The 27,692-nt window shown below is 48.3% G+C and overlaps 1 protein-coding gene across 6 annotated transcripts in view; it reads right to left on the reverse strand.

Annotated features, from left to right (window-relative positions):
• Positions 1-3,562: 3,562 nt before the first annotated feature.
• The window catches only part of Ablim3 (actin binding LIM protein family member 3), a 106,521-nt gene continuing 82,391 nt past the window's right edge, over positions 3,563-27,692 (reverse strand). Inside the window, exons 9-23 of one of the 6 annotated variants that reach the window (XM_010627118.1) lie at positions 26,434-26,505; positions 22,233-22,388; positions 20,666-20,695; positions 20,069-20,198; positions 19,263-19,361; positions 17,933-17,980; positions 15,659-15,793; positions 14,551-14,615; positions 12,886-13,033; positions 11,009-11,038; positions 10,387-10,445; positions 8,580-8,640; positions 7,801-7,808; positions 7,196-7,276; positions 3,563-4,621 (exon numbers count right to left, since the gene is read on the reverse strand). In XM_010627118.1, coding sequence (XP_010625420.1) covers positions 4,508-4,621; positions 7,196-7,276; positions 7,801-7,808; positions 8,580-8,640; positions 10,387-10,445; positions 11,009-11,038; positions 12,886-13,033; positions 14,551-14,615; positions 15,659-15,793; positions 17,933-17,980; positions 19,263-19,361; positions 20,069-20,198; positions 20,666-20,695; positions 22,233-22,388; positions 26,434-26,505 — 1,236 coding nt within the window. In that variant the 3' untranslated portion in view covers positions 3,563-4,507. The remainder of the gene's footprint in view (positions 4,622-7,195; positions 7,277-7,800; positions 7,809-8,579; positions 8,641-10,386; positions 10,446-11,008; positions 11,039-12,885; positions 13,034-14,550; positions 14,616-15,658; positions 15,794-17,932; positions 17,981-19,262; positions 19,362-20,068; positions 20,199-20,665; positions 20,696-22,232; positions 22,389-26,433; positions 26,506-27,692) is intronic. The other 5 variants (XM_010627120.1, XM_010627122.1, XM_010627121.1 and 2 more) reach the window with 5 other exon arrangements.

The raw sequence follows: 27,692 nt of genomic DNA on the forward strand, positions 1-27,692 counted from the left end.
TCCACGGCACTATAATGACCCTCCTGCAGCTCACGGCAGTGTACATGGAGGCAAAGGCTTTACGGCTCAGAGCAGTAGGTGAGATAAGGCGCCTTACTGGACTAAAAACCCTAGCAAAGTCAGGGACACCCTACATACACTGTGCAAGAGAAGCCATCTAATATTGTGTGAGAGTCTTGGCCCTCTGTAGACGCCGGTGGTTAACCAGGCTTGACTGCTCAAGCTTTCTTCTCTCTGCAGCATCTTCAGCTTTCCTTTTGGGTCCCCAAATACCAGTCATGACCAGGATGCTGAGGAGCAGTAGTCACCTTCTCTCCCTCCCTCCCTCATGTGGGCCATAACAGTGGTTCTTAAAGTGTGGTATTCATACTGCTGGTGAATACGAGATGAGTGCAGATGAGCCAATATCTCTGGAGAGTTCTGACATTTACTTTAATTTATAAAAAAAATAGAACAAGCTGGATAAATGGTTCATTTCACTGATGTTAAAATGGAAACATCTGGTATGAGTTGATTCAAAGAAAAGTGTTCCATAAGTAACATTAAGTAAATAAACAATATGATGACAAGGGTGAAGGTTGTATTTGAGTGGGACAGTTCCCCTGACAAGGAAACCCTATGGTTTGAGGGCATAGGTGTCACAATATTTTTTAACCTGATTTATCCACACACATGGTCCTTCCCGGCCCCCAAGCACCACAGCTGGACATGGCTGCTGTCCTCTGGTGTCCTTTATACTGTGTCCCTGTGCCTGTTGGACTAGGCCAGCTAAAGAGGCAGGAGAGCTCTTGTTTACTTAGGGCCCTACTCCAGGGCTTCTGAATCACCTGGCCTCAGCTCATTTACAGATGTGTAAGCAGGTGTTTGCATGGTCAAGATTTTCAGCGATGGAGAGTGATACGCTTTGGACTTCATTCCATACAGGGAGTTAGTGGAATTGGCATAATTCTGTGATGTTGAATGCCTTTATTTTTTATCTTTTGGTTTTATGAGACAGGGTTCAGGCAGTTCAGGCTGACCTTGAACTCACAACAGTCCTCCTGCCTCAGCCTCCCAAGTGCTGGGATTACACGTATGTGCCATTACACCTGACTGCCATTAGTCTTAGTGCTTTCTCCCCTTGAATGATGCTAGCTGTGGTGATAGCTACCCTTCTATTCCCTCAATTCCCAGCTGCGACCACTGACACTTTGTACAGCCAATGTCTAGGGCTGTGCTCCTGGCACCTGGTGGAGGTGACGGGTTCCTGGTGTAGCTGAGCTGGCTCCTTGTGCGATCTGCTCAAATACTCACAGCCTGGATGTGGCTGCAAAGGTTTTTAGCTCTCACTGCCTGTGGTTCTCCAGCCTCCAAAGTTGTGTCCTGCCTCATTAATGTAAGGTTGCCCTTCGGGGTCCAAGCTGTTATATGCACAGGGGAAGCCAGAGTGCACCTTAGAGTATGAAGTACAGTAAGTCTGACATTTCTTACATGAAGTTTATGTTGTATTTGCTTTTGAAAGACTGGGTTAAACAAAGTTACGAGGAACTTTCGGGCCTTTTGGCATTGCACCTTGCAAGTCTATGAGGACATGGGCACAATGTGTGTTCTTTAATGGTACAGTGATTGTGTCAGAAACTCTGAGATTCACTTACTCAGAAATCATTCCCCGTTTTGCTTCCTTTTTCCCCTTGTGGTAGAGGGTATGGCTCACACAATGGAGGCTGAAAATGCTAAGCACCCACTTTTCCATCCTTCACTGCAGTAAAGGCAGAGGTATACATCCTAGTTTGGCCAGAGGGATCTGGGCAGAAATGTACCAAGGACTTCCTGATTAAAATAGATATGGAAAAGAAAATTCTTTCCTGTCTTTTGATATGGTTGTGAGGATATGATGCCTGGAGCCATAGCAGCCGCGTGTGTACAGGAATATGGGAAACTGTTCAGCAGAAAACAGTAAGAACATGAGGCAATATAGTGGCAGAGAGCAGAAGCCAAAATACCGAGGATGGTGGAATAAAGAGGTGCAAGGACCACTGAGCTCTGCTGCTGCATGTACCGACCTTGCATCTTAGGCTCTGGCTGTGCCAGCTAACACGTGTTCTCACTGTTTCAGCTGTGTTTAATAAGGTGCTTCCTACCTGCAGTGGAAAGGGTAAGCGTGACAACCTGGTCCTTCCCACCAGGCTGAGATAGACTGGCAGCTGTACTGGTGATGATTCTATCATAGGCCTCTCTTCTGCTAAGCTGTTTCCTGTCTGTGAGATGGAGATGTAAATTATGGCCACTTCTGGGTGGCGAAAGAAGCTTAACTAAATAAGATGAAGTGTGGAACGTTCTCGGCACAGAACTTGGTGCATCGGTGGTGCTTATTATTTTTGATTGCAGCACCTTATTTGTAATTAGAACATCCTCTGCTGTCTCGAGGAAAATGTATTTTGCAGAAAACAATCTGGGTAATGCTGGCCCCATCAAATGCTTGTATTTTATGAAGAGAAACTAAAGGAGTGGCTGCCCTTTAGCTTCTTTTATTTTGAAAAATGCACACGGCTTAGCCTCTTCCCACACCAGTCATTCCCATCCTCGCTAGAAACAACAGAAGGACACGGGTTTGGGTTGAAGTGATGTGTTTTATGGGAAACGAAAAATAACAATAACAAAAGCCCTTCAATCTCGCAAGTTGTTAACCAGTGATAATGAGGCAGTGTCAATGATTGCTTCTGGCTGGGGACGTCTCTAATGGGTCAGGAAAGTTGAAAGACATTGGCCAAGAAAGAGAATTTGCAAGGAGGCTTGACATTTTAAATGAGGGTGCATTGGACTTCCCTTCTAATCCCCCACTGTATCACTCCTTCATCTTCCTTTCCTGTCAGTTTACAAAGGTCTTCCTGATTTCATTCAAAGGCAGTCTCTTCCAGAAAGCTTTCCTTGGTCTGCGCCAATGGCGTTTGACTTTTCAGTAACCTCCCAGAACTTCCTCACACCTTCTCCTGCCACGCTCTGCCTCACAGCCGTTACGTCTGGGTACAGGCCTTGTGCTGCCCCTGAGACCAGGGCCCATGTGATTTACCCCAGGGTCCCCCTTTTCAGTGCTCAGCATCAGCAAGTGCTCAGTGAGGGTTGTAGAAGTCAGTTCTACATTTGTTGTATCAGCAAATTATCTCTAGAGAGCCATAATTGTTATTTCTACTTCTTCATCCTTCCTCTGTGATCCCAAAATGGTCTGACTCGAGGCTACTCCAAGAAGGAACAGCCTCCATCAAACACTGCCACCTCAGAGGTGAAGGTCTGGGGGAGAGGATGAGAGAAAGTTCAGCTTTTGCCCCTGTTCTGGAAGGCAAGAAAGGCAGCCACTGGCACAATCCAGGATGGCCATGAGCAGTGCTGGCCAGTACTCATTGTGGAATCTTGTGAGCAGACATTCTCTGAAAGCTTCCCCCATAGGACCTAGGAACTTTGCATCAGGGATTGGTGGGGACTCAGTATGGTTGTCCTACCAGCCCAGAAACCATGGTGTAGGCCAAGAACTTTCTTTGGGGTGTGGCCTGTTCTGCAGCAGAGGTGAGAGTTGTCTGTCTGGTTGTTTTGTTGGTGCTGTGGTGGGGACATTAGCCCTGTGGTGTGTAGATCATCAGGCACAGAGATTGTAATAAGGCTGAAGATTGCAGGCTGCAGTTATGGGCCTCTCCAAGAAAGCGGGGAGGTGAGAAGGTGCTGCGAGCAGTGAGGGCAAGAGGAGGGCCGGTAGGTCCACGGACTCGCCTCTTCTGGGGGCTGGGCTCTCCCTCCCCTCCAGCTCCTTTCTTCCTCTACTTCTCCAAGTCCAGGCCAGGCAGAGGGGCCAGCTACAGGCAGTGGAGGGAAGGGAAGTGCCTTTTTCCTTTTTCCTACCATGAATCCTAGATCTGGATAAGGGAGAGGTCAGGACTGAGGATAGAGGGGGACAGTTGATGAGCTAAGGAGAGGCCACGGCCCTATCCACTTCCAGCTACTGGTGTGATAAATGGATTTGAAGCTCATACTCCTACCCCCAGAGAGCCCTGAGCTCCCAACTGGGGGTGCAGAGAAAATTGTTCATGAGCTCAGTGATTTGGGGAGATTGCTGTGGATCTGCCCACGGGAGGGCCCCTCTGGGGCCCAATAGTGTGCAGAAGCTGCATGGTCAGCATCAGCCCTGGAGACTTGAAAAAGGGCCAGGAAGCAGAGAGTAGAGAGACTTCCCCAGGCTCCTTTTAAGGAAAGAGAGTTGGATCTTGGGGGACTCAAGTTAGGACAGATGTTTCAGTATAAAAAAGATCCCCAGTAAAAGGACAGAGTCCCCTCAAATCCCTTCCCAGATCCTACAGCACTTAGAAAAGAGAAGGAGCATAAAAAATACTTTGATGATATGGGTGTGCCTGATAGTACAGAAAAGCAAGTCTCATGGCAGGCAGTGTATCCTGTTACACAAGAGGATCATACCGTGCTTCAGGATAGAGCTTTTACATACATCTTTATACAAATGCATCTATATGTATAGAGCCTCTGCCTAGAACAGCCGGGCTTGCTTCTTCAGTTCATTCCTCTTCCAGAGGGCCAGCCGCTCAAACTCCGAGATAGTCATGCCAAAGACTTGGTAGAACTCTTCCTGGGACAGGTGGCGCTGAAGGAGGTGGAGGGGATGGAGAGAGAGCAGGGTGAGGAGGGGAGGTGTGGGTAGGGGCAGTCTCTGTGTATTCCCGGGAGGCTGTGTGATAAATACACACTGAGCCAATGAATGAAGAAATGCAGTTTCCGCAGAGGGGCCTCTGCAGCTGATCTGCTGGGTGGCTTCTGGCTCAGGCAAAGCTTTGGCTTTGCTCAAGCACTTGCCAGGCAACTCTGGACTTCAGCTTTTCCTATTCCATGCATTTGTGCCTGGAAGTGTGTATGGATTAATGTCACCCTACACCCCGTTTGGGAGAAAAAGGAGGCATATCCAAGATTTGAAGGTGCATTTCTTCTAATTAGTACTGTAACAAATGATCTAGAATGCTGTTCAGTCCAATGAATAAAGTTGCTGCTTACATTTTTCAACCCACGGATAAATCCTTTGAAAATCTCTCTCTCATATGAAACCAAGTATGCTCCATGATCAAACATTATTCTGCACTACACGGAAGCCTCCCCCATTCTGTTTTTCCTTCCCTCTTCTAAGCAGCTGTGAAAGTGTGATACACTGTTGAAAGCTTTTAGATTTAGAAGTATGTGGCATTTAAAGTGGGGCAAAATATTAACAATTGGTGCATTTGGGTGGAGGGTAGATGAACGCTCATTTTACTATTCCTGCAACTTTTTGAGAGGCCTGAAATTTTTCAAAATGAAATTTAAAATCAAGCTTAGAAAGAGAAATACATACATGCTTGAAGAGGGCATGGTCTCTGCTTTGTTTACTGGTCCCTGAAAACATCCAGATCAGTACATGGCCTGTATAGGCAAGATATATACCATCTACACAATAGACTTTTAATGAACATTATTTTGAAGAATGAATATTATACCTGAGCTCCTGGAAGTCAGGGCTAGGATCTTCCTTCTAGAGACCATTCCTTGAGCTGGTGCAAGGCAGTTTTTCTAACTTAGTGGTCTGGCCTCTACACTGTAGATACTCCTGAGAGCTTTTAAAATATACTCATGCAGTTGCTCCTCCCCAGGTTTTGATTTAGTATGTCTAGGATTGGGAGCCTGTATAGAAGATGCTCCTTGGTTGACTCTGATATTCAGGAAGGCTGAACTCGCCTGGCCTGAGCTGCTAGGGGCCTGCAGAATCTGTGCATCTCTCCACGCTGGTTCAGCGAAGCTGCCCTGGGAGCTGTCCCCTTCAGCACCTGCAGCCGCTCAGTTCCAGACAGTGAACAGAGGAGGCCCTAGTAACACATGTGGGGAGGCTGCTCTGTGTTCTCAGGCTGCGAACCCAGCGTGCTAGAGCTGGGAGGACACATAGAACTTCCGGGCCACTTGCATTCCCCTCCTTTACCACTACCTTGGGTGATTCCTCAGCAATAGGTCAAGGGTAGCTTATACGCTTTCCCAAGGAGGACTGAGCCTTCTGCTTGGGCAGCTTCAATTCCACAAACATTTCCTGACATCTTTCCCAGCCAGGGCACTGTAGCAGAGGACTGTTTTTGCCCTTAGGGAGATCAAGGTCAGGCAGAGACAAAGAAAAAGTCAATGATCTGATGTAAAGGAGATCTGGATCCTGGACATAAGGCAGGGGAAGCTGAAGGAACAGGATCCATCCTGAGGGAGGGCTGGAGGAGGGTTTAGGGCTTTGAGATTACTAGTGTGGGCCCTGGGGCCTGAGGAAGCTCACAGGATGGGGAAAGCATTCTATGGAGATGGGAAGGTAAGGAGAGGCAGGGAGAGGCACATCAGGGAAGGGGTGAGGTATACCAGACAGAGGAGGCCAGGGGCTAACACTTCTTCCATGTTTTAACTGCACTGCTTGAATGCCTGACATCATGCTCAGCCACTCTTCACCTTTATCTACACTGTTTCCACCACTCATGATGCTGCTCTCCCTCTCTCTAGCCAAAAGCCACCTGCTTTCCAAGTTCATCCAGATCCTTCTGCTAATCTAGTGTCAATCATCCCAAGCCTTAGTGGTCTTTCCTGAATAGCAGCAATTTAACATCTACTGAGTACTTAATACCCAGTCCATTGCCAAACTCTGTGCTGAAGGCTTCCTGTATATTGTTCATTGTTTTTTTTTTTGGCAGCTGGAGGGAAGCACAGCACCCTCATGGACTGAGGAGAAAAATAAGGTTTAAAGAGGATGTCACTTGGCTAAATAAAGCTGCTCACCTTGTGATGGCAGAGGATTGTGAACAGAGGGAATTTGACTTGGGACTTATTTATGCTTTTACCTTCGATTTAGTGCTGTTCTTCCATCCTCCCCCACTGCAAGCACTAGCTTTATGTATAATTTGGAGACTGCAGGCCCCTTGCAGGCAGGGATTAAGTCTAGCACTCTCCTGTGTCTGCAGAACTCCAACCCCAGCCAGGGACACTCTGCTGCTCACCACAGGTGCTGATCGGTAGAAGAGGCAACACACGGTGGCAGGGAACTGCTTTGAGCTGCGGAAACTGGTTCAAGGCTCTACTTTTTCAACAAGCTGTGGGATCTTAATGTCACCCAAGCTGGGTTGGATCAGGGAGCTTCAAACCCAAAGGCTTCTGCTCAGTTTTCTAGACTTACTTCTAAGCGTGTCCGATCCACATCCTTGGGTAGTCGGTTTCTTCCTCTTGTGGTCACCAGCAGCAGTTCATAAGGGTAGATCTAGGGAAAAAAGGGTATGTGGGAGGCATTTCCAGCTTGGGTGAGGAAGATGGGCTTGTCTCTTTCATCTGTACTTTGTTGTTGGGTTCCTTCCTCTATTCAGAGAGGGACAGAGATTAAGTCTGGAGGAAGGCTGGATCTGCCCCTATTTGGGTGGCCTAGAAGCCTTAAGGCATCTTCGCCCCAAAGGCAAGGCCCCACAAAGTCCCCTGACTCTGTCGAAGAGAACCTTGATGGTATTTGGCATTAACATGGGCACAGGCCTGAATGTGTCTCCTAATTGGTGATTAGTAAGCCACCAGAGTCCTGGAGGCCCAGGGGAATGGCCTGATTTTATAGGCAGGAGATTTGGGCAGGATTCAGGGAAAGTGGTCCAAAGAGGGACAGGAAATGTTAGTCTTGAACTCTGGAGATTATTCCTCTATATTCCCTTTCCTGCATAGAGGTAGTCTCATCCTCTTGCTGATCCCCAGTGTAGTGGCTCCCAGCATCCTGGAGACCCCCAGGGTCTATGTATCCTTTACCTTGTACTCTGCAGGGAGAAAAGAGACAAGAACAGAGTCAAACCCATCAATCTTGACTTTGCATCACTACCCTGGCTGCTGCCTTGGCCTCCGATGATGTCTGGCCTCCATACATTTCCTGGTCTTGGTCATCCAGAGACCCTGTCCTGGCTGAATTCACCACGGAAAAGAGCCACAGCTCATGTGAGTATGGTGAACGACTGCACATAGGGGTTAATCTTGAGATGGCTTTAAGGGAAAAATAGGTTTTGAGATATTTAAAATAGATATAAAAGGATGTGAGCTCTGGAAGCACATGGACGTGAACTTCCTTCTTCTGGGGGTACGCACTAAGATTTTGACGTGTGCTCCTCCTCCCTGTGCCTACTGAGGGGAGCTGGTGGGTGCTAGCGTGAGAACTTTCCTGGCAGAAAGCACGCAGCTCATGGAATTTTTTTTTTTTTCTGGGAACAATGTCCATTTGGCTCTGGGTGTTTCCCTTCACCGGGGCTGCCAGGCAACTCTAGCTCAGCAGTACAGGGACATCGGCACTCTGCAGTGGCTCTGCGAACCCAGATGGGACAGATGGCCTGGAGAGCACCCAAGGTTGGGGACTTGAGAGGAAGAGCAGGGGGAAAAGAGGGATTGAAACTCAGGGTTTGGACAGAGCCCAGGGTAGAGATGGAATCCCAGCAATTATTTGCCAGAGGTCAAGCAGCAGCTATGAGCAACACATCCGGAGTCCCTGGGAAGTCCCAGAAGGAGCCACCTCCTGTAACCCCGGCCAGACCCGCGCTCACCTCGCATGCCCCAGTTGACTGCGTTCATGCTGTCGTAGTGGAAGAGGTCTGCACTGGGTGTCTGCAGAGGAGACAAAGCCGGGATGGTCTGAGATATGCTCGCCTCTGCCTCTCTGAAGTTTCACTCATCTCTAGAGCAAGGACCAGGGCTGACGGGTTGAGGGCCCCCTTTATGGCCTCAGTCTCAAGATAGGGAAATCGAACTCACTGCTGCCTTTCTGTGCCTTGACCTAGCACATGTTAGGCATTCAACCCTTACCCATTTATTCTGTGCATTTAATCTCATGCTCTATTTTATCGCCAAATACCGTTTTATGGGATCTCTGCTGACAACACTGTTGACAGTTGCAAGTTGTCCCCTCCACAAACTTTTAGTCATCCTTAACCTGCTCATCTTTTTTTTTTCCATAGCACTAACTTCTTACATTCTATATAATTGGGCTTTCCCCCTACTTATTGCATACTTTCTGTTTCTTCCTACAAAAATGTCAGCTCTGAGGGGCAGGGATCTTTGTTGATTTTGGTCACTGATGTACTCCAAGTCCCCACAGTAGTACCTGGCATACAGAAGAAGCTTTCAATAAACATCTGTCTAACGAATGAACATCTGGCCTCTGAGTGTGGTGACAGGGCCCTCAGCATGCAGGGGTTACTAACACCAGCCACTGCTCTGCAGGTGCCCTTAGGTTCTGCCCAAAGACAGTCTCCTAATGAATCTATCACTTCCATTTCTGCCCCTCTGCAGCCTCTATTGCACACACCAGCTGGGCGGGGCCCATTAAAAACCTGAGTTGGGTCACACAGCACATTTCCTGAAACCGTCTGAAGTGCTTACCCAGTGTGCAAGGCCCTAATGACTTTCCTGCCTGGTTTCACCTCCTCCCTCCTTGGTCCTGTCATGTGGCTCAGGAGGATCATTGCACCCTCCCTGCCCAGGGGCCGAGACACTGCACTTTCCTGCATTCACACGGCTCTTGCAGAGGGTGAGGGTTCCTCCTCACACTCAGGAGTTTGCTCAAATCCACTCCTCTCTGGTCACCCTTTTCTACCCTTTGCTTTGTTTTCCATCATAGCCCTTCCTCTCACACGTTTTTAAAATTTACTGTCCATCCCCCCACTTACAGGATCCCCAGCACCTGGAGCTGTGCCTGGCACTTAGTAGGTGGTCAATAATTGAACATCTATCTATTTCAACGTTCCTGGCTTACGTCCTGTCACAGTCCAGTCACATGACCGTTCCTACTACTAGCAAGACATGTTTTCATTTCCTTTCAGCCTATAAGCCAGCTCACTGCTCCCATGAAGGTTTTGTGTCACAGGCTGTCAGAGAGCTCAGAAGGCTATGTGCTGTGTTAGAGGCCCCTGGCACTTGGCAGTCAGGTGTGGGCTGTAAGGAGAGGTGGCCTTGGCTTGAGCCCTGGCCCCACGACACACAGGGTGTGAGAGTCTGGGCACACTGTCTCATCGCTCCCTGCCTCCATTCCCCTATCCACAAAGTAGGTCGTTAATACCACCCACCTCCTGTGGGTTGTGAAGCTCACAGGAGTTGATGCTTGTAAAGTTCTGTAACTGGCACATAGCTCTTGACCAGTATGTACTAGTTTTCCCCAGCCTATCTCCTGGGCCCTTCTTCACGATGGACACATAAGGAAGGGAGCAGGTCATTGCCATAGGTTCTTTTAATGAAGCCACCTCTACCCTCAAGACCTTTCCTCCATTTTTACCCATAAGTATTCATCAGAGCAAGGAGCTGATGCTGGGCTTGTTAGCACCTTGGGGCAGTGTCTCCCAGCACAGCCCATCTTACCCTGTGCAGCCCGTTTCTCCTGTATGCAGGCAGGGAGGCAGATTTGGAGATGAGGGGATCTGAAAAGAAGTCAGAGCAATTACTAGGAGCCCCAAGGTAGGGGCCATCTATCTACAAATAGCTGATGTTACTCCCAACTCAGCGGGAAGGGGCAGGAGCCAGAAGCCACAGTTCATCCTGATGCCCTCTGCACCTACAGCTTGACCGTCTTGGGGATAACTGGTAGGATTCAAGCCCACCAGAGGCACACGTGCACACAGTTTTCTGTCCTTCACACACACAGCTTTTCTATGAAGGTCCCCTGTGTTCTGGCCACAGCATGGCCCTGGATAAAGGACCTGGAATCGGAGCCAAGCTCAGAACCAGACAGGCAGGCTCCCACGTGGGTGGAAAAGGCATGTGCTTTTTCCTTCTCTTTAGGGACCGTTGGACATGGCCTCTCTGGTCTAGAACCCCAAAGTGAGGCCACAGTCTGACAACTACAGTGGGGTGGACTATTCGAGATCAGAACTGTGCCAAGACATATATACTCTGTGGCCATCAGAGATTCAAGGAGCTGCAGCTGACTTGACTCTGCCCGTGCAGAGCGCGGCAGGCTGGAGGTGGAGCAGGCAGAACGTACCGCTGTCAGCCAGGTAGTGCGAACGAGGGGCTGCAAGAGAGAAGAGCCAGACATCAGTTCATGGGCACAGGGAGATATAAGAAAAGACACATAAGTCCCATCCTTGGGCACCCTGGCTGGGGACAGCACCTCCTTTCCCACTGGTCGGTTTCCAGTCGTTACGGCTGCATTTCACCTTCCCTCTTGCAGCCAGTTTTCAGCCAAGCACCTGGCACAGAGAAGGTGCTCTGGGATTCTTGTTGTTCAAATTAAGTTATACAGAGGTGAATTTTGAGCAGCATTGGGGCACTCTGCATTCACCCAAAACTAGGGGCTGAAGACAGGGTGGAGCAGGGGTCAGATAGGGAAATGCCATCAGTTGGCCCCACCTCTGCCATCAGGAGCGGCCTAATTGCAGACAAGTTATTTAATCAGGCTTCTGTTTTCTCATCTGTGAAATGGGAGTGAGTGTCTCCTTCACAGGTCTTTTGTGAAGAATAGATGGCAAAACACAGTACGATATGAGCACAGCACCTGACACATCACCACTACCCCCGTTGTCTTCAGTGTCATCAAGATCCAGGGTGGAGCTAGGTTAAGAGGGAACAGCTCGAAGCCTTGGGTCCCTTGAACTCAGTCTGATCCTGGCTCAGTCAATTAGTGGCTTCTGGATCTTGGGAGGGGGCACAATTTCAGTTCTTTCATCTATAAAATGAGTGATGATAATCTTTCTACATTGCTGGGATCTGGGAGGACCAGGAATTATCATTCCTGGCACACAGGAATGTAATAAATGATTTACTGTCCATCAAGTATTGATCTGAGATGGGATTTCCTGGCAAGACTGAATCCCACAGAGGTATAAAAAAGGAGGCAGAAGAGTATGTGTGGGTGTTCAGGAAGAGGAGGAGCTTGCAGTGAGAGAGTCTCGGGGAAATGCGTGAATGAAGTGTCTGCTTGTATACCTGCAAGAGATGGGAGGCTCAGCACCTCTGGAAACAGGCCCCCATATCTTTAGACACTCAGACTACGGTACTTGTTTTACACTGAGGCTGATTAGAAGTCACAGCGTAGGAACGTCCAAAGAGGAGTTCAAGGCACGGCATGGTCTCATTTGTTGCTGCATCCAGCCCTTTACCATGCTTGTATTCCAGACCCAGGGGAGGCTCCCAGAGGTGGTACCAGGGAATGGGGGAAGTGGGTGGGCTTGGGTTAACCTCTGTGGCCAGCCTCTCCTGATCCTCTTATAGACCAAAGGGTGGAGTTTGGGGCTGGCTGTGTTCTCACAACACTTTCAGGAAGCAGGAGCACCATCACTTATATACTCAGTGGTCTTGGGAAAGTTCCCCCTCTGTAGTAAGTTAGGGGTTGTGCACTTGGGAAGGAGGGTCAACTCGACTGGCTTTGGGATCCATGTGGGAGACTGATAACGCACGCTTCTGGGTACTTCTGGGTGACTTGTGGAGGCGTGGCTTTGGGTGCTATGTACGGTCCCTGGACCATGTCCTGACTGGTGCTGTTCCCCTGCTCGGTTTCCCGGCTGCCATGAAGTAGGCATCTTTGCTCTACCATGACATTCCACCGCAATGTTCCTGCTTTGGAGCCACAAAGACTGTAGACCAGTGATGGGAAACCTTTTAGAGCTTTCAATTCTAACAGACAGCCATAGGTTTGCCACCACTGCCACAGACTGACTTCTCTGAAGCGTGAGCTAAATTAAACTCCTCCTTTTAGTTGTGGGCGCTGGGCACTGTGTCTCAGCAACTGAAAACCTGACTAATACAGGGCACACTGTACAGGGCTGTTGGGAAGAGTAGAGGATGTCTAGGCTGTGTCTCACAAAATGCCTGGCTCAAAGCAAACAGCCAACAGATGCTGGCATCCAAATCAGTGCTTACAGCCATTGAGGGACATATCATAGCCAGCTGTGTGCAAGGCCTCCCGGCTACTGGTGGAGCTCCGCGGAGGGGTCCAGGGATCCGCATAGGAGCTGGACCGGGCTTTCATCTCCTCCTTCAGAATCAACCGGCCAATTCCACTCTGGAGCTAGGGGTGGGAGGAGAATGATGAAGTTAGAAGGAAGCGAAGCGCACGAGATAGAACAGGTTTGGGGAAGGCGGAGCTGTTGGATCCTTTTTAAGCTGTCTGTGTCACGTTTGCCTCCCCAGCATTGTGCCTCTGTGTATACCCGTGCTTTCCTCCCAGACCGCCTCTCCTTTCCACAAGTGATCCTGAGGTCTGGGTGAGGGTCTGGAGGTGGCACAAAAAAGCAGGACCAGGCAGTGACAGAGTCATATTACTCTGGTCACAGGGATTGGTTTAATGACAGGCAGACAGCCATTTAAAAAACTGAGGTGAAAATCATGTAACCTAAAATTAGCCAATTTGAAGTACAGTCATGTCACAGTGTTCCTAGGGGAGTGGCTGCAGGACTCCCACTCCCAAAGCGTGACAGACTCCTTAGCACGCGAGTCTCTTATGTACAACTGAGTAGTATTTGCAACTCACCTAGGCACACCCTCCTCCATACTTTAAATTGTCTCTAGGTTACTTATAACAAGACAATGGAAATGCTGTGTAACAGTTGTTGTGCCGGATTGTTTAGGGAGTAATGACAAGACGTCTGTACATGTTCCGCACAGGCAGTCTTTTTCAAATGTTTTCTATCTGTAGATGGTGAATCCGTGACCTTTAGATATGGAGAGCTGATTGTGGACAAGGCAGTGGCAGTTAGTAAATGTTGAGCCAATACCACCGCCGTCTTTCCAAAATGGCTTTATTACCCCAAAGAAGACTCTCGGACTGTTAAACAATCCCTCCCCATTCCCTTCTCCCCTCAGACCCTGATCCACATCAATTTCTGTTATGACTCTATCGATTTACCTATTTCAGGTATTCTATATAAATATAAATGGAAACACACAATTTGTGGGATTCTGCGGTTCTTTTCCCACTAGAATTATGTGCTTGGGGTTCATGCATATTGAGATATGCATGAGTAATTCATTCTTTTTTATAGCTGAGTAATGTTCCATTGCATGAATGTGCCATGTTTTGTTCATCTGCGTATGAGTTTACAGACATTTGGGCTGTGACTGCCTTTTGACTACTGTGCTTACTGCTGCTGTGTACACACACACACACACACACACACACACACACACACACACGTATTTGTTTTCAGTTCTCTTGGGTATATACCTAGAAGTGGAATTGCTAGGTCCCGTGGCGATTCTATGTTTAACTCTTTAGGAACTGCTTTCCGCAGTGGCGGGACCATATTACATTCCAGTGATCTATGAAGGTGGCTTCCACTTACTGCTACATGAAAAGAACCTGCCGTGAAACCGACACAGAGGTATGCTCCACAAAGGAAAGAATTTACTAAATGCAACACCCCATGGCATTTCTTTTAGGGTTGCTAGATTTAGCTATATCCGAAGCTAATCCTACCATTTAACTTTTCAATTATGCATTTAAGTTAGTTTGAATTTGGTTTTGTCATTTGCAAAAAAAAAAAAAAAATCCTGTAAGCATTTTATTCAGTGATGTGGTCTGCTCACCTTGTGCATACTGCGGTCAAAGTCATCCTCCTCTCCTCCAGATGAGAACCTTCTGGCTCGGGGCACTGCCAAAGGACCATGGGATCAGCTCTAGAAGATTCTCCCCACTCCACCTGCGCTGGCTTAAGCCATTGGACTGACTTCCCACCCATCCTTCCCTCCCTCCTTCCTTCCTTTCCTTAGTCTCATCCGGATGAAGTGGTTCTGTGTTTGCACTCTCTGGACATTTACTTCCTATGGGTGCTGGTCCCTGTTCCCTTTGGGTTTTGGTTGTTTCTCTGTGTTACCTTCTCTTCTAAATGGAGTAGTATCTGAGCGTAATAAAGAGGTAATCACTGAGCATCCATGAAGCTTTGCCTAGACTGGACATTCAATTAGCAAAGCCAAGTGTTGAATCAAAGAGGCTCTGAAGAAAATTCCTCCCAGTACGTGAAAGAAACACCTTGGCCATCTGATTGCGTGGGGTGCTCCGCTGAGGATCAGGGTGCCTACCTATCAGAGCCTTCCATCTCCCCACATTCGCTCCTTTTCCATTCTCCAAGCCATTTTTTCACCCTATTGCCAAAGTGGTCTCTTAAAAGCATAATTGTGATCATATCACTATTTCCAGTAGCTTTTCACTGTTTAGGTTAATAACTAAAATCCTTACTTCAACTCAGAAGGCCTCATCCCACCCTTGCTCCCATCCCTCTTGAATCTCAAGGTTAAGCAGATAACCTTTCTTTCCCTCCAGTGGAACCTGCCTTCCCATCTCAGTCTTTGCAGATGTATCTCTACACTCCTCACTGACTTACCTCCTTGTCACCCTTTCTGTGGCAACTGAGGGGCTTTTGTCATCCTCTGGCTGGACAGCATACCTCAGACATCAACTCTCCTACATCTTGGGTATCATTTCTAGGAACCTGGTCTAATGTACTATCTAGTGTATCCCTAGGGTATGTGGCTGGCCCTCAATACCTGCTGTCGAATGAATTAAAATCCTCAGTATAGTTCTTCTAAGCTTTCTTTTTCAGAATGATTGGATGAAGGAGTGGGTGACAGTTCTGACCTCCCTAGTTCCTGCAGTAGGAGCCAGGGTTCTGGCCCCAGGGACCTATGGGGATGCTACCTTTGGGGGACCCATGGTAGGTCCAATACTCAGACTCAGCAGCATAGTAGGGGTCTGGCGAGTAGGCTGGACTGTACTTGGAGGCCTGGCTGATGTCTTCACTTGTTTTGCTCTTAGTTGCTGTAGACAGATCACCTGCAAAGAACCCAAGGAGAGTGCTTCAGGAAGCCAGAGTGCCTGGTTGGGAGCATGCACCCTTTCTTTGCCCTGCCAGGCTCAGTCCAAGAGTGGGAGATCACTTCAGGGCCACAGGTCTCTGGTAGGAGGGTCAGAGACATGAAGCATTGGAGCTAGAAAAGCCCTGGGCCAGACTCTTATTTTGTATTGAGGATCTGAAAGCCAGATAGGGGAAGGGACTGGCTCAAGACCACACAGCAAGTCTTCCTTAGAACTGGATCAAACTTAAGCAAAGGCTCCTTCTAGCACCTTCATGGACTCCTCTGTCTGTTCCTTAGTGAACACTAAAACTGTATCCTTAATATAAGATGTAACGTTTCCCAAGTGAGCTCAGCCCTTTCCTTGCTGGCCCTTTAGAACCCTCCGTTGTTACTGATCTGAACCACATCTAGGAGGAAATTGCCACACAGAGCCATGATCCATGATAATCAAGTCAAGTCTGCCTTCTTACATCCTGAAATTTCACAATCTGGGGAGGCTAAATGGCCCCAAACAGAGAATCACCAAAGCTGTGCTCTGTTTCCAGCTGTGCCACTTAACTGGGGTCCAACTCTGGGCAAATCCTGCCCATCTCTGCCTCAGTTTCCTGATCTGTAAGTGTTGGAATTGGTGTTCTGGCTCAGATAGAACTTGGATTCAAGCTTCTATCTGAAGTAAGCCCACAACTGGGTGATCAGAAAGCCAGTTTTAGGTACAAATATTTACTGAGTGGCCTAAAGACTGGATACAGGCTGGGGGTGAAGGGAGAATGCAGAAACTAGCATGGTCCTAGGATGATTGCCTTCGGTGAAGCTTGTGAATTCTCTTTTGATTGGCTGCTGGACGGTCCCTGCTGGCCAGCTGCATTTTGCCAGTTCATCTGCCCTCTAAACCATGGACTCCTGAGTCTGCTTCGGCGCTGCTCCTCAGGGCCTAACTAGAAGATTCCAGGAAGCCCTGAGAAGCTTGGAATATGGGGCCCCATCTGATGAGATCAGGTGCATTCAAGGTGGTATGGCCATAGACAGGGGATCCCTTCTGGATGGAAAACCAAACCAAATTTGGCCAGGGTCGGTGCCTTTCTATGGCCGCTTGAGGGCTCACAGCAGGTCCTCCCCAGAGATGTGTATTCGCACACAGTCAGACCCGCTGTGAGCCCCTGATCAGCCCCTGGAAACTGAGGACATTTCTGTTATACCACAGGCTCTTCAGCACATGACCCACTGTCTATACTTGGACTGCCCCTTGCATCAGCGGACACAGGACTGCTTGGCCCATCTCCAACCTCATCTAAGTCTGTGCTCCTCTCTGTTACTCAACTAGACCTGTAAGTAAGCAAGGATGCTCAGATGGCAGCTGCTTCTCTGCATCCTCAAAGGGAGGGATGTACTTATTCAACAGGGCAACAATAAGGGCTTCTGCAAAAATGAGCAGGAAGTCTTAGTGATGAAGGGGTTGGTAGCTCTAATACTGAATGTAGGCAGGGATTATGGACAAAACCAGTTAGTGCAGATCCTGGGCCAGACTCTTAGTATCTCTAATTAAGAGTGTCTGGGGCTTCAAAGGGGGTAAGGAATGTCCCTTTTTAATAAGTCTCTAAGGACCAGATGGTTGTCTCTGTAGACCATGACTGCAAATAGCTCACAGTAGTGGCTCCCAGACTGGGTTGGGTGTCAGAGTCATGGATTAAAAATTGTCAAAAAATACAAAATTACAATTCAGTAAGTTTTAGGGTGGGGTCTAGGAATCTGTATGCATCCCATACAATTCTAATAAATATTTTCGAGTGTCATTGTCTTAGAGGTGCAATTCTCCCAGGCTGCATGCGTTTTATAAGAATTACTCTGATCATGGGTTTTGGGACACCAGACAGTAGGTAATTGGGATTGGGGAGGTGGTGGGAAAGGGTTTAGGGGACATGAGGCCTTCCTTGCTCTTTTGAAATGATATCAAACTCTCCCCACGGTTACTGCGAGTGACTGTGGGGATGCAAATAAGAAGGACCAAGTTGTGGCCTTGCATTGGGTTGCGTCTGGTGACCTGTGCAGAGTCATCTGCAGAGATGGTTAATGACTCCCTTTCCTTAACTGGCCAAGCCCTATCTGCCTCTGACCATACCATGCCGCTTGTAGATCGGGGGTTTCCGGTAGATGTTACTTTCTCCAGCTGCCAGACAGATCAGGAAGGGAAAATGGGAAGGAGAGAGAAGACAGGAGAGAAGGAGATAATACTTGGTCAGTTGATCTCTGAAAAGAGAGAGTTTTAGCAACTTTACCCTAGGGACCACCATCTTTCTCCAGAGTTGAACCTCCAGTCTCACCCCAACAGGTTCTAGGTAAGAATGGGGGTGGGGTATGGATACAAATGGTGCCAAGGAAGAGATGTGGGACTAAGTGGTGGGCATGCAGCATGCTCGGCAGACCCCATGCAGGAAGATGCCCGCTGCTCCTCCCAGTGGTCACACCTTGTACCATGTGACAGTCCCTGGAATGCTGCAGCCAAGTTTCAGCATTACCTTCCTCCCCCACCCCACAAAACCAGACAGGATGGGACCCCTCAGGGGCAGCTGGGAGAGGTATAGATGGAACAGCAGGCCGAGCTCTTGCGGGGAAAGTGAGTGGGGAGTGAAAAGCTGAGCTCAGAGCTGGAAGGTGGGTTCTGGGCCTGGCTCCGCTGTAACTCAGGGCGGGACCTTGTCCTGCAAGACCACACCTACAAGGGCATCTAGCCTTCTTCCCATCTCTGCTCACCACCTCGAGCCACACCAGCTTTATACAAGCTGTTCCCTCTGCCTGGGATGTTTTTCTCTGGGATCTACATGGGCTGATTCTTTCTCATTCTTCAGCTTAAATGTTGTCTCCTTCAAGAAGCCCTTCCTGACCACTGAAATTGTCCTTCTACTTATTATTTTTTCGTACCAGGGATTGAACTCAGGATCTTGCACTTGTGTGGCAGGTGATGACACCACTGAGCTAAATCCCTGGCCCTATTTTTTTGTTGTTAATTTATACGTTAGAATATACATTCCATGAAGGCATGATCCAGCTTGAGTGAACTCTGTTGCAATCTCAGGGCCCAGAACAGTGCCCGTCTGTACAGACAGAGTGACATAGGCTCAGGGAAGCAGGATTGGGACTCAGTCCCTAAAGCTCTAACGCCACCAGCCTTCACTACTGTCATTGCACTTGTCAGGGTATTTCAGACTGCCTGTCAGTTCTTCTGTGGGCTGCTGCTTTGTGGTCCTAATCAAGGTTGGCTCTGTCGATGGGGCAGACTAACGCGTGTGGGCACGTTGGGGTTCGAGGGCGGTTAGTGTGGGTGATGGTTAGGGAGGGACCCTGGGAACCAGCTTCTCCTTGTTGCCTGTGCAGCATCAAGTGGGAGGCTCAGTGCCCAGCACCCCCCAGAGCATGCATCCATGTTGAGAATGCCAGGCTACAGTGCCTACCTGGGATGTGAAAGTGCTTGGGAGCCTGGTAAGAGGTCGGAGTGGAGGACCTCACATCTAACTGGCTATGGTATGGAGAGCTCCGGCCACTCTCGGGCCCTGGAGCACGGAGGCAGTGGTCCCCAGAGAGAACAGAGGCACAGAGAAAACAGGCATTAATGCAGTGGCAGTTAAAGAAGCAGTGAGTGATGACAGCAGGGAGGGGGCGCTGGGCATCCCGGCGTGCTCAGCTCCAGTGGAAGAAGCATGTGCTCTCATGCACGTCTGCAGGGAGAAGCTTCACCTGTTTCTTTGCTTGACCCCAAACCGCAGCTCATTGTAAGAGTCAACTGCACTGAGCTTCACAGGCGCCTTCTTTCTTGTCTGCGTAGCTCCCCACCCTCTCTGATGGTTCCTCCCATGACTGCCCCTTTCTTCCACCCAGGACCTGCTTCACCCCAGCTGCAGGCTGAGAGGGGAGGTCCTGACTGGGTGGGATTGGACCTTTGGGTGCTACAGTCCAGCATTTAGCCTGGTTCATTTAGCCTGGCAGGTCAAAGCATGAGGATGGAGAGTCTTCCAGCCAGGGTTGTTGGGCTGCCTGCCACCCCTTTTCCTGGCAGCACCCAGGCTCCCTGTAGCCTATCTTTCCCCTGTCTAGGGATAACTCAGAGATTCACACAGGCCTGGACCGTAATGGCTACAGGTCTCCAGAAGGCCATACTGTCAGGTAGATCCTGGCCAGGCCTGTGCTGCGTCTGCACTCCAGGGACACCAAATTGCTATACTGTCCCTGGGGCTCCCTCTGGGGCCCTTGCCTTCCTTACCTGAGCGGTAGTAGTGGTGAGGTGAGCGGGAGAAGGTGGGAGACATGCCCTGCCGGCTGTAGGTGGGAGAGTCGATGTATCCCGGGCTGGAAGCCCTTCTCTGCCGGAGGTCCAGGTTCTCATAGATGTCCTGCAGGAGGAGACGGGAATGTGAGCCAGACCTCTGTCCAACAGCAGTAGGCAGTGGGAAACAACATGGAATTGGGGATTCTAGGGGCAGGGGCAGGAATACAGAGACCCTTTTTCTGAGTTGCACACATAGCCTGAGGAGGGTGGCAGAGAATTTTTGAGGCCTTCATGTATCACTTGAAGTCCTTGGATAGAACCTGTGGGTCAGTCCCTGGAGTCTGGAGGATCACAGGGACACAAGGGGCATGATTTCTGGTGGAAGGGCTCACTGGGTTCTCTGCCAACCATTACCATGGGTTCACTGCCAGCCATTTAGGCCCTCGCCCTAGTTGGGCCAGGCACTTTGAGCAAGGGATCAAGCCTTTTGCGGTGTTAGGGAGGGCCGATATCAGAACCCTTTTTGGTGAACATAAAGGGATACAAGAACCCAAAGGTCTCTTTGAATGTCATATCTACCAGCTGAATTACCTGTGAGTAGGGAGATAATGTTCCCAGCGACTTAGAAGCGAAGAGTTGGAAGGCAGCCATGGAGGAAGCAGAGGGAGAGAGGAGGATAAGAGGAAGGGACAGGATATGGTTAAATGGTTCTGCAAAGAAAGAGCCTTTAGCTTCCCCTTGGCTCCCTCTCCATATAGTTCTACTCAGAATTCCAGAATGTCAGAACTGAGGATAAGAGGCAGGAAACTTTAATACTGTACACATGGAAAACTGTGTACCCCTTAGGGAGGCAACAGGAGGGCTAGGGCCAGCAGAGCCTCTCAGGGAGGAGGTGATGGGTCTTGGCTTGGACTCAGGTTTCTCTACCAGAAGTTCAGAACTATTCCCACAACCCTCTTGTCTCTTTCCTGGTTCTTGATCCCTCTGTGGCCGTGAGCAATACCCACGGAAAAGCATCTGAATACAGGGGCAAGCAAGGGCCAGGCTGCTGCCACCAGCAAGGTAGTGGAGCCGATGGGTGGTGTGCAAACTGGAGACAATATGACCTGATGAGAGAGGGCAGCTGCCACTCCGCCTCAGCAGATCACGCCATGCTGCCGAGCACTGACCAGCTTCTTAATTTCCCAGACAAGTCAGAAATGCAGGTTCTTAAGAGCAATTTCCCAACATTTACATGTTGACAACTAATTTACTTTCTTGAAAGACACTGTGAGTGAATCAAAACATCTGGGGGCTGGCTGTGGCCCATGGGTTCTGGTTGGTCATTCAAATTTCAGAGAATCAGCTTCGGCAGACACTTCATTCCTTTTCTCCTTGTCCATTTCCGGGATCAGAACTCAGAGAACCTCAGAGAGAGATGTGGGGATGCCTGAGGACACAAGCTAATCAGTGGTGGCTCTGGAACTGCTGGGATCCTGCTTACAGGGCCAGGGCTCCTTCTCCAAATTATTACAGCTCAGGGGGCTTGAGATGGGATTAGAAATCTCCTGGGACATTAGATGGCCAGGATCACCCAGTGTGATGGCCACCCTGCCTTCTCCAGAGAACTTTCTAGCAACCATGTACTGACTTCTAAAGCCATTTGATGCTGAACCTTTATGAATGAGTCTCTTGCTTAGACCACAGGGGCTTACAGTCAGGCACAGAACTCAGAGAACATGCTTAACCAGGAATTATGAACTTCAGTGGGCATTGAGTCTGGCTGGGGATGAGAGCCATGGGCAGAGTATAAATCAGATTCCTTCATTATGAGAAAAACAATAGCTCACATGGTAAATGCTTATGGGCCTTTAACTTCCATATTGAATTTAACAGGGAGTATGTGGACTGGGGAGAATGGAGGGCCTATGTCCTGTCTATAGCAGTGCTGCTACCCATCTCCAGATGGTAAGTTCAATGCCTGATATTTCAAAAAAGCCAGAAAGCCAGGTTTCTGGATGGAATCTCTTGATTTTTAAATGTTGGCTATTAATTCCAATCTAGAAGAGTCTTGGGGCCGACACTGTGGAGGCCAAGCCATCTATGATGAAGGGAGTTAGGGACCCCACTGGGACCTAAGCTCCTTCGACAGCCCCAGAGAGAAGGGCAAGACAGGTACCTCTCCATAGCCACATCTCTCCAGCATCTCGTCGGATGTGTATCTGGAGTGAGGCTCGTAGGAAATGAGGTCAGGACGTTGCACCTCGTAGATGGATTTAACCTTGGGAAGAGCTGCCAGGTCTTTGTAATTAAGGATCTCATTATCCACTTTAGCCTGGGGAAGATGGAAATGGGTAGGAAAGAAGAAGAAGGATAAGAAGGAAAAGAGAAAGGAGAGGAAACAAAACAAGGTAAAGGAGGAACGAGCTTACCCAGTTTACACTATAGACAGAATGGGAGGACAGAAGTGAAGTTACACATCAGAATAAGAATGGTCTTGGGGCCTCCATTCTAAAACTGCACATAATAATTGAGCACATACTGTTTTTAAGGCCCCATGCTTTACAAGAGTTATCTTCTCTAAATGTCATAGCACCTCTGTAAAGTGTTAACAACATTCCGATTTCCCCAGATGAAGAAATGGAGGCTCAAAATATTCCACAGCTAGCATGATTTAGTTGGCAACTTTGAATCCAGTCTGAAGTACACAGTCTGCATGCTGTCTTCCAGCCCCACACAGTGAGGACCTTCCCAAGAAGAAGATGGTGAAGACAAAAGCAATTATGTAGTAAAACATAAGTTAACATTTGGTGAGCACATATTGTGAGCCAGGCTCAGTTGCTAGTCCCTTATATGGATTAACTCAGTTCATTCACACAACTCTCATATTGGAATTACATTATCTTCATTTTGTGTAAGGAAACAGAGGCACAGAGAAGTCAATTAACTTGTCCAAGTTCCCACAGCCAATAAGTAGCAAAAGCCAGGATCTGAACCCAGGTAGTCTTACCTGAGAGCCCCATCCCACCCCTTTTGGCTTCCCAGGATGGTGGTTTCATTATCTTATACCATCTAGGGGCTAGTCTTGGAAAGCTGCCCTTTAGAGGGAACTGAAATAAAGCTCACACTTCTACTGGACTTCGCCCAAGTCCACTGCTGTAGAGGCACGTAGATTAGAAGACAGCTTCCCTTTCATGTGTCAGTCCACCTCCCATGGCTCCTGAAGCCATGTCCTTTCCGCACATCTGTCCTCCAGCTGTTTCCGCCATGACTTGGTTCCTGCTCTAGCCAACCAGGATGGGTCTCTCTCCTGTAACTGTGTGGACTGGAAGGTCCCAGGGTGAGGTGGATTAAGTCTGAGACCACTGTAGACAGAATCTTTATGGTGCTCTCCCAGTGCCCAAAGGGTAGGTAGTCTCAGGGCCTGGCTATACTAAAGAGAGAAGCTTTCACAAGTACCTTATAAGCTTTACTATTTACACAACTTCCCAAGGCCCTTTACTCTGCTATCCCTGGACCAGTCCCTGGCACAGGCTGTTTATTCTCCATTGACCCTGGACTCATTGTCTGTCCTTTCTTGCCTGGATGTGTGCCCTGAGCCCCCTGGGCTGCATCACAGCCTCTGTTGCTCTTAGGCAAGTCTGGCCAATGGGAGGTGTGAGCAGACAGGAGGCAGAGTGGAATGAGAGGCTGAATCCTTACTCCCCTTGTCACCTTCCTGCCCAGCTGTGCTTGGGTGTGACTCCCACCTGGTGTCTGCTTTTCTGTAGCTCCAGTCTCACCAGCCCTGGTAATGCCATTCCTTTCCCTTGGCTCTTTATGTCTGGGGTGGCAGCAATACCCACTGCTGAAGTCCTTCGATACCTTGCTTTTCCTTGGGGGCCCCTCGATCCTTCATGAAGTCCCTCTTAGCAGAACTGTCATCTGAGGTGTGCTACACAATTTCTGCCAGAGCTGGCTTGGTACAGACACTCACCTCTACCAATTTGGGGTAAGTGGGTAAGGGGAACCTTATCAGGGGAGTCCTCTTGCTGAAGTAATTGGTGCCTTTTGTCCTGGGATGTTAGATCCTGACCTTGAGGACTCCTGGCATCTTACAAACTCATCTGGATGCATATTTAGTCATCTAAGCACTTTTCTCCAAACCTCAAAAATACTATATTTATATTTTATAATGCTATAAATGAACCTTGGGTCTGGAGGCACAGTGATTGAATAGTGGCATCCTAACATAATTAGCCAGGAAGGAAGAAAGGAGATGTGGGAATCAAGCCACCTGATGGTGCTTCTAGAAGTCAAGGGGGGATGGAACGAAGTTTGAAAATTAAAAAGAACTGGTTTCAAAGAACCCATCCACCTCAAGTTCACTGATTACATTTTCATGCCAAACCTCAAGTATCTTTCTGCGTGTTGTTGTATGTTCCTAATGTGGCTGGGACACCCCCCCCCCATTTGGAGGCTGTATTTGGAATGGTCTGACTTAAGGTTGGGTGCTGTGACATGCCTGTGACAGAGCAGCTGTACTGAGGCACACAGAGGGTGAGAAGGGAGCAAGGTGGAAAGACACAGATGTGCAGGGTAACTGATCTTAGTGGAGAAGCCCCTGGTGTCACTGTTCGCCTGCAAGGGAGCTGCTCCTGATAGAAAATTCGAGGCTTTCTCCAAGACTCTGATGTGAACATCATCAGGGCCTAACTGTGTCATCAGGATCAATAAAGCCTCTTGGTAGCATGGGGAACCAGACGGCGATTAGTGCCATCCTGGTGCAGTGGCTCCCCGAGCTGGCACATCTGGTGACTCTCCTCTGGAGATGTGCTCACAGTGCTCAGTAACCTTCTCACAGTGCAGGCCCTGAAAATGAGCCCACTGATCCTGCTGTGGTTTGATCTCATTCATAGTCTCAGGAGGACCATCTTTTCTCTTATTCCAGATAGCAACTGTCAATGCATACAGCTTAGGATCAAAGTAGCTTGTTTTGGGCTGGGAGAGTGGCACAGTGTGGAGCGCTTGTCTAGCATGTATCCCGGCCTGGGTTCCATCCCTAGAACCATAAAAAAAGCAAAGGAGAAAAAGAAAAGCTTTCCTTCTGCAACAGCTACATGGTAATACTGACTCATATTGAAGTTGCACTCAATAATTCTTACATTTTTTTTTTCATTGATCAGAGGAAGGAAGGAGAAGAAATGGTGCCATCCATGGGGATTATCGAGGGGTCAAAGAGGAAACTGGATGTGGATTTGGAGTAATGCTTCAGCCATGGTATCAGAGACCACCCCAGGCTAGTGGGTTCCTTGCTCTCAGCCATCCCTCCGCATTTCTGGGTTTCTTGGTTCCTTTGATTTGTGGGAGGCTGGAACAGTGCAGAGTCCATCAGGAAGTGTGTGTTGCTCATTTCAGTTCTCCCTGGCCTCCCTGCCAGCCCACCTCCTTTGGCTTAATTCTATTTATCCTTCAAAGTTGAGTGTAAGAGCTTTTTACTCTGGTTCTATGCTCTGGTCCCTCTGTTTAGCTGTAGCTTCATCAGGGCATCCTGTGCATTTCCATCCTGGCACTTCTCGTAGCTGTGGCTGTTTCATGGCCTGATATGTCCCATGGCGTGAGAGTAGGTATCGGTTCAATGTTGCTCACCACCATTTGCTCAGGGCAGAGCACAGTGCTTAGTACAAGAGTTAGTGGAACCTCAGCACACATTTGTTGAAAGAATAAATAATGTGTGTTTTGGACTTCTGGGGCCACCTAGCTCATCTCTTGTTCCTTCTGCCACATCCCTGGCAAATGCTGAGCCTATATTTGAGTGGCTGTGCAGATGGCAGCTCAGTCACCTGCAAGTGGTCTACTTCATCCCTGGTCCTTGCCCACAGTTAGAGTTATTTTTCATGCCTGCAGATCCTTTATAGCTGTGTTTCCACATGCTGTGGCTTCCTTCTCCCTTCTGCCTCTTCATCACACACTGCTTGCTCCCTCTGTGTCACTACCCACTCAGTGTCCAACCCGAACACTGCTTGGTCTCAGTCAAGGAATGGGACAAGGTCCTCTCAAACCCCATGAGCCAGATGTTGCCATGAAGGCACCGGAAAGGAGCCTTTGCAGTGGTTTCATCACCCAGCAGAGGCTCTCGCTGTCACTGCACTTTCTCATGCTCCACGAAGCTGTACACGATCCCTTAAGTCTTGGCTCACCTGACTGTGAGCTTGAGAGCAGGGTCCACACCCTTTCTGTACCTCACTGCACCCCCAGAACCTGGCTCAGAGCCTAGCATATGACAGGGCACACACTAAATATGAGTTGGATAGAACCTGACAGCTCCACTCTCCTTAGAAATACTTCAATGCCAGGCTGGGCTAAACAAGGCCCTTTGGTAGCTGAGGGGTGATACGTACACAGATGACTCGGTTGGGTGACCCGATGCTGGACCCAGGGGGTGAGATGGAAGTTTCAGAAGTCCGTCTGTGCTGTGGGAGAGATAGGACAGAAGAAGTGAGATGCTGCATCCTGGGCTCGGTGAGGATGGGAGGACTTGTATGCGAACACAGCTCTTCAGGGCACATTAACAATACTATTAAAGTACCCTCTGGCTAGGTCTCTACTTTCTCTTTATTTTCTGTCATTGTAATCAATATCTGAGGGTGAATTAGGTCCAAAATGTGTAGGACTTCAGGCTGTTGGACCGAATATGAATTTATTTTCTACTTATGTTTGTAGCTGGCATTTAAATTTGGATATTACTCATAAAACTTCTCATTTGGGGTTAGCCTAGCCAATATGTGTACTTTAAATGAATGACATTTCTTAGGATTCATTCCTTGGTGGTTTGTTTATTCAAAATGTGAACATAGGTTAAACTTCATGTAATTAGGGAACACGCTAACTCTTTACAGTGTATGCTTTACAAAGTGACATCAACCTAAGTGAAAAATTTTAAAAAGTCTGTCTCTGAACAATAGCAAGCATGGATTAATAGTTCCATTGGCAGAACAACATAATGTCAATCTTAGCATACCTATGGGAATGATAGCATGCTGTGGGGGAAAAGTCAGCAGATCGGGAATCAAGGGTCATACATGGTCCCCGTGATTTTAGAGATCATGGATTCCCGATGTGTAAAATGAAAGGGCTGAGCTTCAAGACTGCTCAGTTCCCTCCCAGATCTTTTCATCCTACAATTTAAAGCCTGCTAAGTGGGGGCTGCTTAGCAGCATTCTCCAAACTGTGGACTGAGAACAAGGGGTGGCTCTGGGAAGATGAATTTATGTGGAATGTTTGATAATATTGAGTCATACAGGGAGAGAGTGAAATGTAACATTTTACTTCAGTCCTCTTGATTATATCAAGGAGAACTCTCAATTTGGTGCCAATACATTTCAGCAACTGTCTCAACAATTGCTAGTTTCTATTTTTAACCAAAGAGAATGCTGGCAATGTTAGCTACAATTTTTAAGATGTATTAAGAATCATTTCATTATCACTGATTCATTTTATGGTTGCCTTCTATTTATAGCAAGTGCTACTAGTTTTTACTTCCTGATATATATTTTTAAATTATTTTAGTTCAGAAAAAGTGGTAAATTGATTTAAAGAAAAATATTAAGTTTCTAATGATATAAAGAAACGGTAAGATACAGCAAAAAAAAAAAAAAAT

Source organism: Fukomys damarensis, unplaced genomic scaffold (assembly GCF_012274545.1).
Source record: "Fukomys damarensis isolate Sample0158 unplaced genomic scaffold, DMR_v1.0_HiC HiC_scaffold_3, whole genome shotgun sequence".
Classification (NCBI taxonomy): Eukaryota; Metazoa; Chordata; class Mammalia; order Rodentia; family Bathyergidae; genus Fukomys; species Fukomys damarensis.